The sequence below is a fragment of the Aptenodytes forsteri genome, unplaced genomic scaffold (assembly GCF_000699145.1).
Source record: "Aptenodytes forsteri isolate BGI_AS27 unplaced genomic scaffold, ASM69914v1 Scaffold82, whole genome shotgun sequence".
NCBI classification, from domain to species: Eukaryota; Metazoa; Chordata; class Aves; order Sphenisciformes; family Spheniscidae; genus Aptenodytes; species Aptenodytes forsteri.
In genome coordinates, this window is record NW_008795490.1 from 6,471,389 (window position 1) to 6,488,928 (window position 17,540).

The window sequence follows — 17,540 nt, forward strand, 5'->3', positions numbered from 1 at the left end:
TCAGTACTTAAAGGGGGCTTATGAAAAAGGTGGCGGCAAACTTTTTAGCAGGGCCTGTTGCGACAGGACAAGGGGGAATGGCTTTAAACTAAAGGGGGGTAGATTTAGACTAGACAGAAGGAAGACATTTTTTACGCTGAGGGTGGTGAAGCACTGACAGGGGTTGCCCAGAGAGGTGGTGGATGCCCCATCCCTGGAAACATTCAAGGTCAGGTTGGCCGGGGCTCTGAGCAACCTGATGTAGTTGAAGATGTCCCTGCTCATGACAGGGGGGCTGGACTAGATGACCTTTAGAGGTCCCTTCCAACCCAAACTATTCTATGATTCTATATAATCCAGGTTTACTTTCTTTCCTTCTCCCTAGCTTAGTGAGCGAGTCTTGCTGGTTTTGAGGTGAAAGTCAAGATTTTCAGATATTACAGAACTCCCAGAGTTTCATTTTAAGGAAATAAAAGCACTAAATATTGTGATGGTTGGCAAAATGCATGTAAACTGGGACATACAAATACAAGCTGATATATTGAATGTACAGAATAATACAAACATTTTAAAAACCTGAAATTAATTCCCTATGTCACTATGTTTGTATAATTCCACCCAAATAAATTGAATTTTACAGTGTAGCAGGATGGACAAACAGAACTTTATTAAAAATAGAGCATATGTACTCCTTAAGAGAAAAATATCAATCTACTGAACAATGAAAAAATATCAAAAAATCCCAAACCTCCTGTATAACATCTTAAGTTCTGTACACCAAAACATGCATTGAGTTTTGTATATTTACTCTTCACAAACTATATAGGCACTGAAGAACTGTAGTTTATATAATTCAGAGCATTAGAATGGTTTTGTGTTTTATTAGCGGTCTTACGTTATGTTATTAAATACAATAGCAGTCTTTACTGTATAAGAGCTTGAGTATGTACTACATGGTTATCTAGCAGGATGCTAGCTAAACAATTAAGTAAAAAATGAAAGGTTTTTCAGGATAATTTAAAAGTCTGTACAGAAGATGATACTTCTAGATACACAAGACACATTAAGCGCTTAGTGAATCAATTGCGTTAGTTGCTTTTTTGCCACAAAGGACTAGTAAATATAAAGTCTTGTGACTGGACTTAGAGTGGGGACTTCAGTTAGTCAACTAAGTGTTACCTCCACCTGCAATGAACTTTTCCCGTCCGCTATACCATTTACAGAGATACTTCATTGTGCAGATAATTAACTTCCACTTTTCAATACATAATTATATATAATCATGTATTCAATTGACCAAAAGAGCTCCCACTTATATGATCTATGGACTATACTTATTTTTCACCATCAACTCTGTTCTTCTTCTGCCAATTTGTAGTGCAAATTCTCCTAACTTTTATGGATTTCTGTTTGCACGCTGGTGCTCTCCATTTTCAAGAAAAGACTGATCACAAAATAAAGCTTTAACTTTGAAAAAAAGACAAGGAGGTCTACATTACTCTTTTAGTTTCCAGACCTGAAAGGCAGTGCTGCAAAACCACAGCTGAAATGAAAAAAATCAGGTTGTCTAAACTTTAAGAAGTCATCCAAACGAGTGGCTCTGTTTTTCCTCTCTGCTTCAGCGTGTTTTATTGATAGTAATCACAATGCTAGGACACAAATCCAAGTAGTAACCTTTGCAGAAGAGTAAAAACTCCTTCTTCTTGTTATGTTTTGCTGGATTTATTTTTAGCTGGGTCAGGTTTGTGATCCGCTCATCACAAAACTAGTGCCAGTACACAGGAGGCAGTGGAAGTAAACAGACACAGCTGAGAGAACTGGGAAGACAAATTATCACTTGAAAATTAGTTTTGAGGTAGTTAAGATGGACACTGCTTCCCAATAATTATCTCTTTCTTAAGAGTAATAAATGCAGCAAGAGCACAAATGCAATCAAGAGCACACAGTGGCAAAACCAGAGACTCAGAATGTAGAACGTTACACATACTCTGCTGTAATGTTACTAGTACCTTAGCTCTGATGCTCTAGGTATATGAGTGCAGGAAGGTTCAGGGAGAGAGATAACAACCCTTATTACAAACTACTGTAGCTGTATGGCAGCTGAAAACGGTATTTTGCGGCTCAAAGTTTGTCTATTTGTATCTATAGCATAATTTTAAAGCTTGATTTTCATTACAGTTCTGAAGTTATTTAATGTTTTCTGTCCATTACACCTACTGTTAGGCATCTCCGTTTTTCAGGTGCTCACCTTGAGATAAATTGTCCTTAATACTCCATCTGAAGTCAGTGCCAATGCGAACTGTGGGTTCTCCACACCCCTGAAAGGACTTGAGGGACCACACCATCATAAACAAGACAGGAAAATTAAGTACAAGCAAGTAACTAAGGAGGCACTTTTGGAAATGCTGACCTTCATTTCTTTGTGCCCAATTTCTGCCTTTTGTAAAAGAAATACTAACACATGTTTTGCCTTGGTATTATAAGAATTGATGTGTCATGCTTGTAAAACTGGATTGAGGCCCTCTAAAGAAAGACAGTACAAAATAAGAAATACTGTATTTAACATGAATTTACCAGATACCAATTTGTGAAAAATAACTGCAAAATGACACATGCATTATTATTTACTGGCATAATAATTTAACACATGCTAATACGTTGTGACAGTTTGGGGAATCTCTGTACACACAGCTTATGAATGGTGATTATTCTGGAGAATTCACTGCATATAAAATCATATACCCGTCCAACAGTAGCTGCAGAACATTCAGGAGTCATTGACTAGAAATAATCTTGCTCTAGCATTATGATAAAAGTACTGGGGAAGCTGAAGGAAACTGGAAGCAATGAGGGAGATAGCAGACTGAGGGGATTTTTTTTGATTGCAGTAGTGAAAGAAATTGTGGGGGTTTTGTTGCAGGGTACCCAGGAAAAAAAAAAAAAAAAAAAAAAAAAAAAAGAAGAGAGAGACTGAGAGAAGGATTTGAGGATCTCAGAAAGATTGTCCAAAACTTCAGTTGGTATCTGGAGTGATGATGGCACCAGAGAAGATGGCTTCTTTTTGCCTTTTGTATAAATAAAGCATGGTTTAGAAGTTACACTGCAAAACCATAGAGTTCCTTGCTGTAGTTGTCAGGGGTTGCTATGGGTTTAAAATGTCAAGCAGTGTACTCCTAAGAGTTCAGGAGAACCTACTGAGGACACTTTAGGAGATTAGTGTTGGTTTTATTCCTAGAGCCACGGAAGACAGGGGACAGAGGGCTTGCACTGTGGTAATGAATCTGAAGAGCTCATAGATGCTCCCTGGACTCTGATTAGGCTCAAGTTTAGAAAAGCACAGCATCAAATGTCTGAATCCCAAAACAGAAGTTTGGGATTTTTCTGGAGAAAGCTTGGCCAGAGCTGTGACACACAGAGACACACACACATATATGCAGGGTGGCATTCAGCGTCCTAAACGTGGGTGTCTACAGCCACTTGAGATGCCCCAGGGTTTTTTGGAGATCTCTGCACAGGGATGGCAAATACCATGCAGAACCTTCTGTGAGAGCAGCCAGGACACCCCAGAGCATCTCAGGTGGCACCAAGCAACTGTGTTTAGCTAACTGAACCCCAGCCCTCAATCTTCCTCTTTTTCAGAAGGAATATAATTCAATCACAGCATTTTATTTCAGACCATTCTTCAAGCCTTGCCAATGGGGGAGTGAAGGGGCAGAGCAGCCTCTATGAAGGCAGTGGTCGCAAAGCTGATCCTCATTCTTCTGCTGGGCACAGCCACGTCTGCTTCTCCCCTCTGAACAGACCAAACTGCTGTCCCCATGAAGGTAAGGTTTGTTTCATAATCCAAGTCACTGACTATTAGGAGGACACAGAGACATTTCCAACACATTTGAGGATTTGTAATATAAAGCCTAGTGTTTCTTAGTTAAAAAAAAAAAAGAGTACTGTCAACATCAAAAGAATATCATATATAATGTATAGTAAACAACTAAACTGTATATTTTTGGTGATAGGTTCAGGACAGAAGCTGAACAAGGTTAGGTTTTTCCCTGCCAAGGATCAAACTGTTTTTCTGTGTGTCAAATACTGTGCCTAAATAATCCCTGCCATCTAACAAGCTCCAAGAGCTTTTCAAATATTACCCTGCAAAGCCATCACAGTGTTTTCTACTATTTGCCACCAAAGAGCCACAGACATACCTGCTGACGTTTCTCTGAATTTGTCACTAGTCTTCTTCTTCCGCCATTTCCAAGGTTTAAAGATTTTGCCAATGGTGGAGAGTTTGCCCTTCCTCTTGAAGGGGGGAGTTTGGGATCCTGGGGCTGGTCCATCCGAGTTAGCGATTGAAGCCTTATCCAAACCATCAACTGTATAAACAAGAAAAGTAAAGGTAACTGAAGGATGGAAAACAAAATGGTACCCAACAGCTAAACTCCTCCACTATCAGATTGCAACAAGTTGTGTGTGGGTCCACGTGTTTTCTGTTCCAGAAGGCAGCCAAAGGACATTTGACTGCAGCCCGCAGTCACAAGCCAGTCCCCATGTCAGCTAGCCCTGGGCTTCACTGCTGCTCAGCGCCTCAGCTGCAGCAGGCCAGAACTTGCTTCTCACGACACGCATCTGGCACATCTGCACGTTTCTGCGGTTTTTCATCGCTACCAGAGAATTTCTTTCAACACATATTTGGGTGACTTTTTTCCCTATCTTTGGTAAAGCTGAATAACTAGCTGTCATACAGAAAATTAAACCCTTACAATGTAAAAACATAAACTATTTCTTTTGAGTAAAACGAATCCTTTCTTAAACAAGCTCTACAGATAACTGTTCTGGCAGTGGAATGAAAATAGGTCCATTTGATATCCCTGGTAATCAGTCATTCACAGCACAGCCTGCAGCGAGTGAGGCTTCTTATTAACAAAACATTAACAATAAGGTTTTGGGCTGTAGCCAAAATTTAACAAAGGATTACTTTTCTGCAAAAACATATTGAGTGATATGAAAGCCAATATTTATCATCGATGGCGGTAACATCGAGTTTTGTGAACCAAATTAAGACTCATTCCACAACATGCCGTAGCATACAGGTAAAATAAATTTCCCGGAAATTTCCCTGAGAAGTCTACTGTTATCTGTTTCTGTTTAAGAACTGAGGTTTCTTAGAGCCTTCCATTCGTGGTCCTGCAAACACTTCAAATGTGCTTAATTTTATTCACGTGAGCAGCTTCACTGAAGTAACTGCGATTACTTACGTACATAAAATTAATCACAGGCTTAAATGTTTGCGGCATAAGGGGTCTGTAATTGCTTTCATTCATCTAAACATTCTAATTATAACCAATTCAGAACAGAGTTGATGCCACTGTCAACAGTAATAATGATAATCACAGATCATTAAATCAGAAAGTGCTATTCAAAGAAGGAAATATCACTGTCCCCATTTTACAGATGGAAAATATGAAGCACAGAATTGTTAAGTGCTTAATTTTATGTTTGCCAAATGGCTTCCTGAATCCTGGTCCTGTGTCCTAGCTACTAAAAAGATACATATTCAGACACATAACATCATGGTGCAATCTTATTATTCTGTTTCTCAGACAAATGGCATTTAATGGGTCCTATATTTGTCCTAGACTTTAGATTGATCCAGGATGCTAAAAAAAAAAATCTTTTCTGTGAGAAAGCTGATGTAATGCAATCAGAGTCCAAGAAACTTTATTTCCAATGTTTTAAAATAAAGTACTGGGAAAAAAGATCCATTGTTTAACTTCATAGACTTCAATGAAGTTACAACCAGAGATAAATTTGTATGAAAATGATAGCATTTAAATCAATAAATCTGAGTGAGTTATGCCATGAAATGTAATAAATTCTGTACTGTCAGAGAGATGGAACAGAGAGATGGAAAATTTCTCCAGGATAAATTACTGTTATTCAGATGCATCACAATGTAAAGCTTTTATTTAAGTGTTCTCCTTGGGTACTTTCTGGAGGTAAGATGGAAAAAAGGCATGCAAAGGGGCTTTAAATGTAAAAAGCCAAGATTTTGCTACGGACTCGGATACGTCTACCCCTTGCACAAGTATAAAACCTCAGCTTCCTCACTTGTGCATCCTAGAGAACGTAACAGGACTATCTTTAGGGAGGTTTAAGCTGAGACTCCCTTAAAACGAACCAGCCGCCACTCTACAGACCCTGAGAAGATGGGTGAGAGGTGGGGATGAGAAGACCATCAAAGGCAGCGAGAAGCTCTGCAGAAAGAGAGAGGCATGGGACAGCAGAAGGACCTCTGCAGGGGTGCCTCACCTGGAATTAGGGGTCGCACTTTTGTCTAGGCTTACAGGCACTGCATATGTCGTACAACCCTATGGAATACAGAAGCCTCTGCTGGAAACTGTGGATCTAAGGGAGAAGTACATTTACTTGGAGGGCAGTTACAAAGATTAGAGGGCTAAATTTATCTTGGCAATTCCAGTTGAAGGGGCAAGGGCCACAGCCTGCGGCTGGGGAGTCAGCTTAGACATAAGGAAAACACTTCCAGGAGGTGGGTGGCACAGCACTGGAGCAGGTCTTGGGAGGTTCTGGAGGCTCAGCCAGGCAAGCCAGGGCTGACCTCACCTACTGTCAGCAACAGTCTTACTCTGAGTGAGGGACTGGACTGAGTGACCTCCCGAGGTCCCTCCCAATCAAGGTTCCCATGGTGCTAAGAGATGTGGAAAGACATGGTTGCTCTGTGAAATCTGTGCTGGTAAATCCAAAGAATCAGAAGGGTAGTGCTGAAGAAAAGAGACCAGGACCTGGTGGCTGAAGAGTTTTGTCCTGGGACAGGAGCCAAGCATTATCTCACCGGCAGAGGCAGTCCATCAGCTCATTAGAGGGAAAGGCTACCTGCTCCTTGGAGGCAGTGGGACAAAACCTATGTCCTTGCCTCCACCGGCTTAGAAAGGCTGGGTTATTGATGTGAAGAGCCTGCACCCTGGTGACAGACAGCACGATCTTTATAAACATTGATCTTTTCAAATCCTCCTGGGTCATGGAGTCCAGTCTATTGCAGGCAACCACTTTCACAAAAGCTTCATCCCAATTTTTTCCTCCAGTGCCTACCAGCAGGAACGGAGGAGGATTATGGCTCCAACAGCTCCCCACAGAGAAACATGGATTTGCATCTGTCCCTGCTCTGCCCTCTGCTGAAAATATTTAACTCTGAAATAATGATATTCATCCTAGCCAAAGAAATCTGCCTGCTTCAAATGAGCTAACATATGGAAAAAGGGATCCATTTAGTGGCGAAGAATTCTGTTCAGGAAGACTGCAACTTTTGAAAACAGGATTCAACATTAACTCCGTCTGACAATAAAAGATGAGGAGCTGATTTACCAAGTGAGTTCAACAAGCGCTCATAACTGGGAATTTACTAAACCATTGACCTTATATCAGTTCCTTCATTTGGAAAAAAGGACCCAAATATGTATCTGGAAAGGAGGAATAAGCATGGCCAAACATCATAGATTGATTTCAGAAATAATCTAAGATAAAGTAACATTTCTAGGAAAAAGGACTTGTTTATATTCAAAAGCAATCATAAGGTAGCACATTTTACCAATTAATAAACTGCCTAGAAAAAAAACCTATTTCAGCAATGATGTTCCAGAGCATTTATGGAAAGATCTTTTCAAAAGCTATTACTCCTCATGTTTGAAACACTCAGCAGGAAATTGATGTTTAAGATTTACACTCTTTGCTTTATAGGTCATGTACTATTTAAGAATAAAGCGGTATATTTTTCACCTCAGAGAGCTTATGTACCTTCTATTAATCATTATAAATGTTATACGTATTCAGTGAGATGAAAGGAAACAGCTTAGCTTAGATGGAGAGAGCAAGATTAGAGGAGCTTGGTCACTTGTGTTATTCTTTTATTTGTACGGTGTCTTGAAGTCCTGCCTTCTTCCCACCATCTTCAAACAGCCAGTGAGTCACTTCATTGCCTTCAATGAACATCATTATTAAGTTTGACATTAGGACTTTTGACTATACTACCTGCATAGTTTATGTTGTTATATTCCAGTCCTTTGCCCTAGGTGTAGATTTTACATCTGAAGGATAAAAAGTGTACATAAGAAGGATAAGGAGTAAGTATATGAACCATGCATGCTGATGTCATGTGAAGAGATCTTCTTGTAAAAGACCACCACCAACGCTAACTGAGACACTGTGAAGCCAAGTTATGCTGGCACAGGCCACGAGCTACATGAAGGATAGAAAAAGGACAGCCTCTCCCCGAGCTTGTGGGCAGCCAGCAAAGATTAGATCAGTTTATGGATGACCCCAACTTTCCTATAAGCACCCAAAGATGGAAATGCCTGAGCACGTCTTATACTAGGAAGGCTACTTGCAATAAGCAACGCTGATCTCTGTAGCTGCCTAGGAGACACTTTTCTGCTGTGAATGATCTCTAGAGATGTTGTGCGGCTGAAGCAGGCGTGCGAATTCATCACAGTTTTCCCAGGGCACAGTACACTTCAGCACTGAGACGTACATGTCAGCACTGACACACACTAACACTTTCTTCAGTTAAGAACTTACAACTAACTTTGCAAAAGCAAAATGCAACAAAAAACTATCCATCAGATCATTTCAAGCAAGCCTAATATAAATTCCTCTGAAGTAAATAGCTGTGATTCTGCTCGTTCCAGGCCTTTCGATCTGGAATGCAGTAAGACCATTTTTTAAAGGCTTTGACTTCATGATGAGAAAAAGAGGGCTACATTTATGCCATAAGCTGTTCTGTATTTTTACTTCTGTGTATTTTTACTCTTGGCAGTGAAAGTGGAAAGCCAGTAGAAGAACCTAACCTCACGACTGAATACTAGGAGTAATACAAGATATATGGGAAAAAACCCTACACCATGATGTCCTTATGCTATTCTTTTTCTAGTAGAACCATATTTTAATAGTTAACAGATCAAAATCCCTTGCTTGTAGTTTACTACTAGTAATTTGAGTCACTGATGATTTAAAAAAGGTCAAACCTGAGTAATTAAGTAGCTAGCTACAGTAGGAGTATACTCAAAAGATTTTTCTGTAGAAGAATCCTTTACTGAATCTGAATAGTTTTAAGATTCTTTCTCACGTTAGTCCACATTCACATTTAGTCCCAAAGAGAAAGAGTTTATTAGATAGACGTTGTTGTAATCTAGTAGGGAATGTCTTATAAAATTGCTGTTTAATAATTCTTATCTGAATGGTGTTTTAAACAGAGTTTTGTGTTGTGTGGCCAACAACAACACATGATATGAAAAACATGAATCATTTTAATTTAGCCTTATGGAGTCTCCAAGCTGATAACAAGTACACTGGAATCAATGCTAATAAGTGAAATTTAATGAGTTTATTCTTGTCATGAAGATTCTTGAGATCCTGGAGTAAAAAGCACTTAGGGTGACATCCAAGAAAAGAAATAAGGCAGAATTTAGGTGCGTATGTCAAAAGTTGTGCTGCTGGGAGCCTGAGAAACTCTGATCAGATGCTCCCTGACTCTGAAGGTACAGATGCCGTAATTCATGACATTAAAACTATCTGAAATCTCTGCTTCTCTATAAGTAAAACAACATCCCAGACTGGAGGCCATCACAGCTGCCATCACAGCAGAGTGGCTTTGGTGATGAAGTCAGCCTGGGAAGTTTCTTCTCTGCACTTCCATCCGCTCATTCCTGACCCTAAAAAAATATGCCATCCCTTCAGTTGTAAAAATACAACTGTTCATTGGGCTTTATCGCAAATACATCTCTGAATGATCCCAACCAAAAATGCCTCCCCCTTTCCGCCCTCTTTCCTTTTTTAAAAGGTTATTTTTAATCACTTCAGTGATTTAGTCTTCAGCACAATCCTACAAACACTTGAAGTGTCAGGGCTGGGCGAGGAGCGGGCTGTGGTATGGGGCGGGAGCCGGCGACTGGGCCGGACGGGCAGCCTAAATCAGCCTCACAGCTCCAGCCAGGATACCAGCACGCTCCAGCCACAAACCTGACAGCGCTACACAGCCTGGCACGTGCCACGTGCCTGAACCTGGGTAAGTCCACAAAATAAGCCTGCTTTTGCCTCGAGCATTCACAGGGTAGGTGGAAGACTTGGCTTCCTCCCCCTTCCCGACCAAATAGCGTTGAAATCTACTATCCTTCGCTTCCCAAAGAAGAACACCCTAACCAGGAGTGGGAGTCATGGTCCTCTGCAGAATGCAGTTTTGGGGCCATCCAGCCACAAGCAAGAGAGAGAACACCAGGAAGAATGTGATGCTGTACTCGGGTAGCTAAGTTCACTCATTTACAAAGATATGGGAATTCATATACATCATGGGTGATGCAATGTATATGGGCCTTCTGCAAGAAAAACAGTCGCTGTACTTTAGGTGAGAATGTACAATATCACTTGAATCTTTCTCATACTAAAAAAAAAAAAAGTATTACAGGATGGCAATGCTATTAAACCTTCCGAATGAGTAGTCAGAAGCATTTTTTCTTTCCTCTGTCCCTCTACTCCCCTCACCAGCACCATTCTCCACAACTGATTTAATCTTGCTGGAGCACTGGGATATATATTTAAGGGATTCTTTCTCACATCGGGGCTGCTAAGTACAAGACGGTACTGGCAGAGTGGCAAGTTCTCTTCTTTCCCCACCCCTCTGGGTGCCGCACCTTTCCTATTGCAATCCCTTCTCCCACCCACTTGCCTCTCAAGACTCACCCACCTGCACTGCAGTTCTGCCCTGGATCCTTGTCAAGAAAAGCAAGGTGCAGAGTGGCCAGACGAAGGAACCATCTGCCTCCAGCCTCTCCTCCTCCCCACTGCTGGGGAACATGACCAAGAGGGGAAAAGGCATGGAACCAAGTGCTCCACCGATATCGAGGTACTAAGGTAGTATTGGCATCCAATACTTTCACCAGCATTGGGTATCTTGCAGTATTACCATGGTATCATTACATCACCCTTAAAATACGTGATAACATTTTTGTTGTAGTACAGGTGACTCAGGGCATTGCCACATCTAACCATAAATGAACTAAGAAACACAACAGAAGATGCAATGGCTTCAGTTCAAAGCTACCTTATGTGTGGATTTGGGTCTGAATTATTTCTATGCTTATTAACTACCGGTTAGCTAGTACAGATATTTTTTGTCTTCCTCTCACTGCACCCCTGCCCTGCAGGGATGTGCTGCAAAAGTCAACTTGGTTTATTAAGACCTCAAAACCTCTTCTGACAGTGTTATGATTTTCTATACAGTCTTGCCAAAGGGCACAGAGTTGGAAGTAATGGTTTTTATGCCAGCAAAATCAACATGTTTATACAGCTGCATATTATCCCCCTTTAGTGACAAGAACAATAACTCATCGACTTGCTATAGAGTATGGTAAGCTGCTTATTCCTGGAGCTTACTGGAAAAAAATCAAGACACTGCATGGTAAAATGTTTGACGTGGTCATTAAAAACCAGAAGTCATTCTGACACTATCAATGTCATTTTCAAGAAATCTCTCAAATTCTGTAATGTTATATTGATTTTTCCCAACCAGAACCAGATGGAAAGACAGGCCTTTTTTCTTTCTCCCTTCTATTTTCTACTTGGAAGGGAAAAAAATGCAACTAATCCCCACTGGATAAACTGACAAATGGGAGACCTATAATCTACCTCCAAGCAGCACAATGAATTGGCATCTGAATGCTTTCGCCTTGCCATACATCTGGAGTTTAACTTTGGGGAAACTCTGTCATGAGCTAATTGATTTGATTGTGTTTTAATTAAATGAAAGGAAAAAGCTGAAGTTCAGATGTAGGCGGCTGAATGGTAGTTTCCATATGGAACTGCCAATATCGCAAAATGTTAATTGGACCTCCTGCTGGCGATGAGCTAAACAGGCTGGGTAGCGGCTACTTCAGAGGGATGCTGGCTGCTGCCTTGAAACAGCCAGAGGGGATCCTCCTGGGATAACCACGGCAGGAATGGATACGACTGCCTGAATGCCTCCAGGTTTTTACAAGGATACACGTACAAACACCTTTCGAGTTGTCGGAGTCACACATGGACTGGCAGTGCCAAAGTCCAGAAAGGGCTTCAGGAGGCTGAACCCTGTAACACCCACCTCGCCACAAGCAAAACATTACCTCGCTGCAGAAAGTCAAACACTGCAAGGGGTGGAAAATTCAGCTTTGTTACACCTGGAGACAAAAGGCCATACTCCGTTCTGCCCGTGATCAATCCCTGCCTAAGCTCTGCAAAAAGCACAGGTGCTGCTACACAGGTACTTACAAGGGAAGGAGTGGAGCCTACGCTCCCCCTGAAAGCGATAGCATAGATGCCCAGGATTCCACATTTCAGACAAAAAGCCGCGTGGCTCAGAGGGATGCCCAGCCACACTGTCCTCTTCTATAGTGCGCAGAAGAGGAACATGAGCAAAGTCCCAAGCAATGGTGCTGCCTCCCACATGCATTTATTTTAGTTCTCACTCTCTCACCTGTACACCTGGGATTAACTTGCTCAGAGCCTGGAACAGCTTGTTTAGCTATCTGTCTCTTAGGTAGGAAGCCCTTGCCCCGCAAGACACCGGTCCCCAACAAGCAAGGAGGGGACTTTACCTTGGCTTCCTACTACCTTACACAAGAAACAGTAAATAAAACAGTGTTAACTTTAGGGCTTGAGCCGTGCTTGCTGCTTCACTGGAGTATAGTACAAAGGACCTCTTTGCTTTAGAGTTACCTTAAGTGTTGCTCTTTTTTTTTTTTTTTCTGGTCACAATAATCACATCAACTTCAGTGCTGTTGGTTGTTTTGTCAAGATACAGACTATCACATTATCACACTAGTTACCACAAGTTGTCTCTCGCTAATGCAACTCAAATGCAGATAACGCACTTGTAACGTGCAGCTTCACAGTTACTTCACGGTATAGTTTTCACTCCCATTGGGTTAATTCTACAGAAAAAAAGCAAAGTTATGGTTGTAGGGCACTCTGTAGAGACACTGGAAATACCACAAGCAATACAGCTAGTCAGGGCTACCCAGCCTGACTAAATTACACCTCTCATGCAGGAATCTGTGCAGAGCTCGTCTGCTACATCTGCACTGGCATGTCAGCTGGGGGAGGTTCTACAGCGCATTAAGCACTGCAGTTATACCTCTACAGTCACACCACCTCGATTCTCACCTGTTTCTTGTGTCAAAACACACTACGATTTGCTTAAGGTCTGAATAAAAATAAGGACCTGACCTTATGCTTGCAATATGCCCACAAGCATGTGTTTGCAAATTGATTATTTACATTTTGGCATCATGCAGTCCTTATTAGAACACCTGCACTACTTCCTCCTCTTCAACCAAATGTTTAACTTCCATCCTTTTGGCTTCCTAAGAAAGGAATAAGCGAATACTCAGCAATCCCATTATACAGATTTGGAAGTGATCCGGCCAAAAATCTTCTTGCTACCTCCTCTCTGACCCGAACACAGCTGGCTCTGACCAGAAGGAAAAGGATCATAGGTTTAATGCAGGCTGCTTATTCCTTTTTTCTCAACCCCAATACTTGAGTGAAAAGCAGCAAATGGAAAATTTCCAGACAGTTACATTTTCCAGATATATGAAACATCAGGTCAAAGGTCAAATTCTGGATCCAAGCAACTTCTCCACAAAAACAGGGGGAAAAAAAATCCAGGCACAGTAACAGAGATGTGGGAGGACAGAAAAAAACAACAACTAAAAGCAGTGTACATAAAAGAGTAAACAAACTACTTTGAACAGCTGAGGATTGAAAATTAATGCTTCTTGTGTCAGAATATTAAGGGATAAATCCTTACAATGATATAGATTTCTATTTATAGTTTAAAATTTTTTTTGGATAATTTTGTAATTCCTCCTAAAAGGAAGCTGCACATACTCATCTTGTTAAATTCTGTAATGATATTTTTAAAATGTCACATCCGAAAACCAGAACTACAGAACTGGAATTATTTCCTTACTGACTTTTCTTGGTATAGCCTTAATACGGGGGAGAAAAATAACTATAATAAGTTTACAACCAATATTTTTAGCTACAGGCAAGCGGTAAAACTTCCCAGCAGATAGTGACTAGAAGTATGAAAATAAACTGAAGCGAGTACGTGGCCCCTCTCCTGTGTGGTAATAAACAGCAATTAAAAGAAAACAATTTTGTAGTAATTAATAGGTATGTAACACTGATGCTGAGATAAAAACGGGCCAAGCATGTCACAGGGAAGCCTTTGGCCCTGTTCCCACTTCTCCAGCTAGCGGTTTCCACTTCTCCAGCTAGCGGCAAAGTTACTCTCCATCTGCCCCGAACGGGCCAGGAGCCCTTGGATGCCCTGTCTGAGCAGCAGCGGTGCCCGCTGAGGAAAGGGAAGGTGGGGGAAGGTTCCTGGTGCTGGCTCGTCCTGACAAGAGAGCCGAGGCGATAGGTACGCCATGTCACTGCCCTACTGGAACGTCCCATCCCCAGCGTTCCCAGGAACCTGACAATACGAGAAACACAGTCCACAGGAATTTGGGGAAAGGGAAACTGAAAGATGCAAGGTGAATGCAAACCTTGTCGTCTAGTGCAAACTCCGCTGAGCAGACCCCATACCGTCAGGCTGCTAACTCCCCAGGCAGGTCTAGATGCTTACCTACAACTCCTCTTAGGAGCCCGTTTGCCTTCAGAGAGTGAACCAGCACACTGGTTCTCAGTTCTCAGATGGCCCTTGCTACTTCCTATCTGAGCTGAGTCAAAAACCTAGCAAAAAGGTCAAAGCACGGCCAAAGTTACTCTGTGCTGCTTCTAGCTCCTCTCCTCTCCATACCTACGCAAACACAAGCTTGGGGATGCTTCAGATCTCAGCTGGCTCTTTCCTCTGGAGGCACGCATCATCCTGAGGGAGGGTTCTACTCCGCTAACAACTCGCCTACCCTGTAGCACCGGCTAAAGAACCCAGCTGCTGATCCCTCTCTGACGCCTTTTGGCTGTTCCCTCGGTGCACCTGGAAAGACACCGAGGCGTTTCCCCGCAGCTCGCTGGATACGTCCCCAGAAGCCATCGCCGCTGTCGCTGGAGGCAGCACACAGGTATGGCTTCATAGAGATGCTGCCCACACGAGCAGGTTCCTGGTCATCTCAGCCTCTGTTTTCACACCACCACGACGGAAACATCAGCTGAACCACCAACTGTGCTGGTGACCATTTGTGAAGCTGCACTTTGTCACTGCACTGAGCCAGAAGAAAAATAACCTTTTGCCTAGGCTTTTAAAACCGAGTCAGTTCCTACTACTGACACAGGAGGGTCAGGCAAATAGTTTTGCTGACCAGGCTGAGCTGGGTGGTGTTCCGTGGAGCTGGGGCAGGAACAGAACAGGAGGGGATGGGGGAGAAGCTTGGGAAGAGATGGAAGACTTCTGCCACAAAGTCAGTACCTGATCTCACTGCCAGCGGGTGTGAGAGCTGCTCCTCACGGCAGCACACCCCAACCCCTTCACCACATCCAATGCTGAAGCAATGACCGCCTGAAGTGCTAACACCGTTAGCTATTTTCCTCTTCCATATGAAGGAAGCTGGGGAAGGAGGTACACATCTTTCTTCCCCATCCCACCCCATCCCATTCCATCCCACCCCAACTCATGCCAGACCACCCAGCACCCTTGCTAAATACAATTCTGTATGAACATTACACATGTGCTTTTCCCTTTATTATTGGTACCTTTAACCAAATCTTTCACAACTAACATGTTTATACATCTGAGAGCAGGTATGGTTTTGTGGGCTCCCATCCCAACGCTTCCTCGCACTTAAGTACTATAACAAGGAGCTCTTGATCTACAAATAACAGAACATTTATGTACAAAAAACCTTACGAGCAATTTGATCAGTCGTGTAATTAAATCCCCCGTACGGGACAGCCCAGAGCTCGCTGTGCTGCCCTTTAAAAGCGACATTTTCTTTTAGACTGGCACCACTTCAACACCTTTTTTCTAGTACAGGAAACAGCATACTGCACTTGTCCAAATGTGTGTAAGTCAAACCCGAAGCAAATAGTTTCTTTTTGCAACCCCGCTGGCCTCAGAATCCCGCCGGTAGGTCAAGGACACTTTTAAATCCAACCAGCAAATTTCTGAGTGTTGCTGTCATTGCAAATGTTTGTACAAGCTATTAGCTCTGCAGTCTTTGTAGAGAAAACTGTGTGTATTTTTAAGTTCAGTTTTTAGCTGCCTTTAAAATGTTTGCTTTGTTGCTAGATACCAGCTTGGATAAACAATAATAATAAAACTCCAACATGCTCAGAAGAAAGTATTAATGATTAAACACAGTTCCTCTCAGTCAAAACACCAATTTATCAACTCTAAAACCACAGCCTGTAAAAATTGTTCATATCACTCTGTACCTATAATATCACAACTCTGAATGCAGTCTAAGTCATCTCCTTCGCTATGAGGAAATGGGAGTTGCCAAGTTGCAGCTGACTTTTATTCCGCATCATGTTTCATTACTCTCTTCATCCCCAGCTGCACAGCAAACAGCTGTTTTATTCCCTGTATCTTGTTCTTTATTAGGCCCAGGGAGGGGAAAACCGGACACAAGCTGACATATTTGTCAGCCCAGCTGCTCTTCCTTTGCCAGTTTAAACTCAGACGCTCAGGGGCATGTTCATGTAAAAGGACAGGTCTGTGTGCAATTTGTGATGAGATTCAGTTATACTTTAAAAAATAGCGTGTTCCCTTTCCTACACAATAAAAAATAGTAATTCCATCAAGCAAGCTGGTGGCACCGTAAATCACTACAGCAAAACCAGTGGAATTATAGTACTATCTTTATGCAGATTTGAAGGCTGTATTCAAACACATTTTGGACTTCAACTTTTCCACGGAATCAGTGTTTACAGAAGCGATGCACAGATAATCAAAAAGCTTTGGTTGGAACAAACTGCAAATGAGAAAGCTGCTCCCCTTTGGCTCAGTGCACTGGGATGCCGTGCAGGGAGAGCACGCTCTTTGCAGTGCGCCCCGGGGGTGCAGACACTCACGGAGGTGGGGCTGGAAACCAGGATCCCACTTCCCTGTGGGAGAGCCGGCAGCACTCTCCTTTTAGGGCCAGGCACCAGTCCAGGACTAACGCAACGTTACTCAAAGCTAGTCCAAAGCTAGACTCAAAGCGTCAGCTCCTCCTGGAAGGGAAAAGGGCTAAAGAAAAGGGCTTGGTGAGGCCTTGGATGGGGAGACATTGTCTTGTTGTCAGAGAAGGCACTGAGAATATCTGCTCTTCCAGCAGATTCTTCCTTTAGGGGAAAACAACTACTCTGTAAGAGCATCATCAAGACGGCAGATACATAATTGATACCTTCATTTCCCCACTTGCTTGTCTCATGCTGTATGTGAGGTCCCCACTCCTCCTCCGCTCTCTGTTAATAATGAATGACTGTATTATTGCAGTGCTTAAGAGGGCTGGTCATAGATCAGGACCTCTTTGTGACAAGAGCTGTACAAACAAAAACCATAAAGACCATTCTTGCTCCAGCTCTAAGTATAAAACGAA

The 17,540-nt window shown here is 42.3% G+C and overlaps 2 protein-coding genes across 2 annotated transcripts in view; one reads left to right on the plus strand and one right to left on the minus strand.

Annotated features, from left to right (window-relative positions):
- Positions 1-4,632, minus strand: part of PHACTR2 (phosphatase and actin regulator 2) — a 51,925-nt gene extending 47,293 nt beyond the window's left edge. The window contains exons 1-2 of the mRNA XM_009281565.1: positions 4,584-4,632; positions 4,179-4,346 (exon numbers count right to left, since the gene is read on the minus strand). Coding sequence (XP_009279840.1) covers positions 4,179-4,346; positions 4,584-4,632 — 217 coding nt within the window. The remainder of the gene's footprint in view (positions 1-4,178; positions 4,347-4,583) is intronic.
- A 365-nt stretch (positions 4,633-4,997) lies between these two features.
- The window catches only part of FUCA2 (fucosidase, alpha-L- 2, plasma), a 114,090-nt gene continuing 101,547 nt past the window's right edge, over positions 4,998-17,540 (plus strand). Inside the window, exons 1-3 of the mRNA XM_009281566.2 lie at positions 4,998-5,063; positions 14,270-14,386; positions 14,935-15,083. Coding sequence (XP_009279841.1) covers positions 4,998-5,063; positions 14,270-14,386; positions 14,935-15,083 — 332 coding nt within the window. The remainder of the gene's footprint in view (positions 5,064-14,269; positions 14,387-14,934; positions 15,084-17,540) is intronic.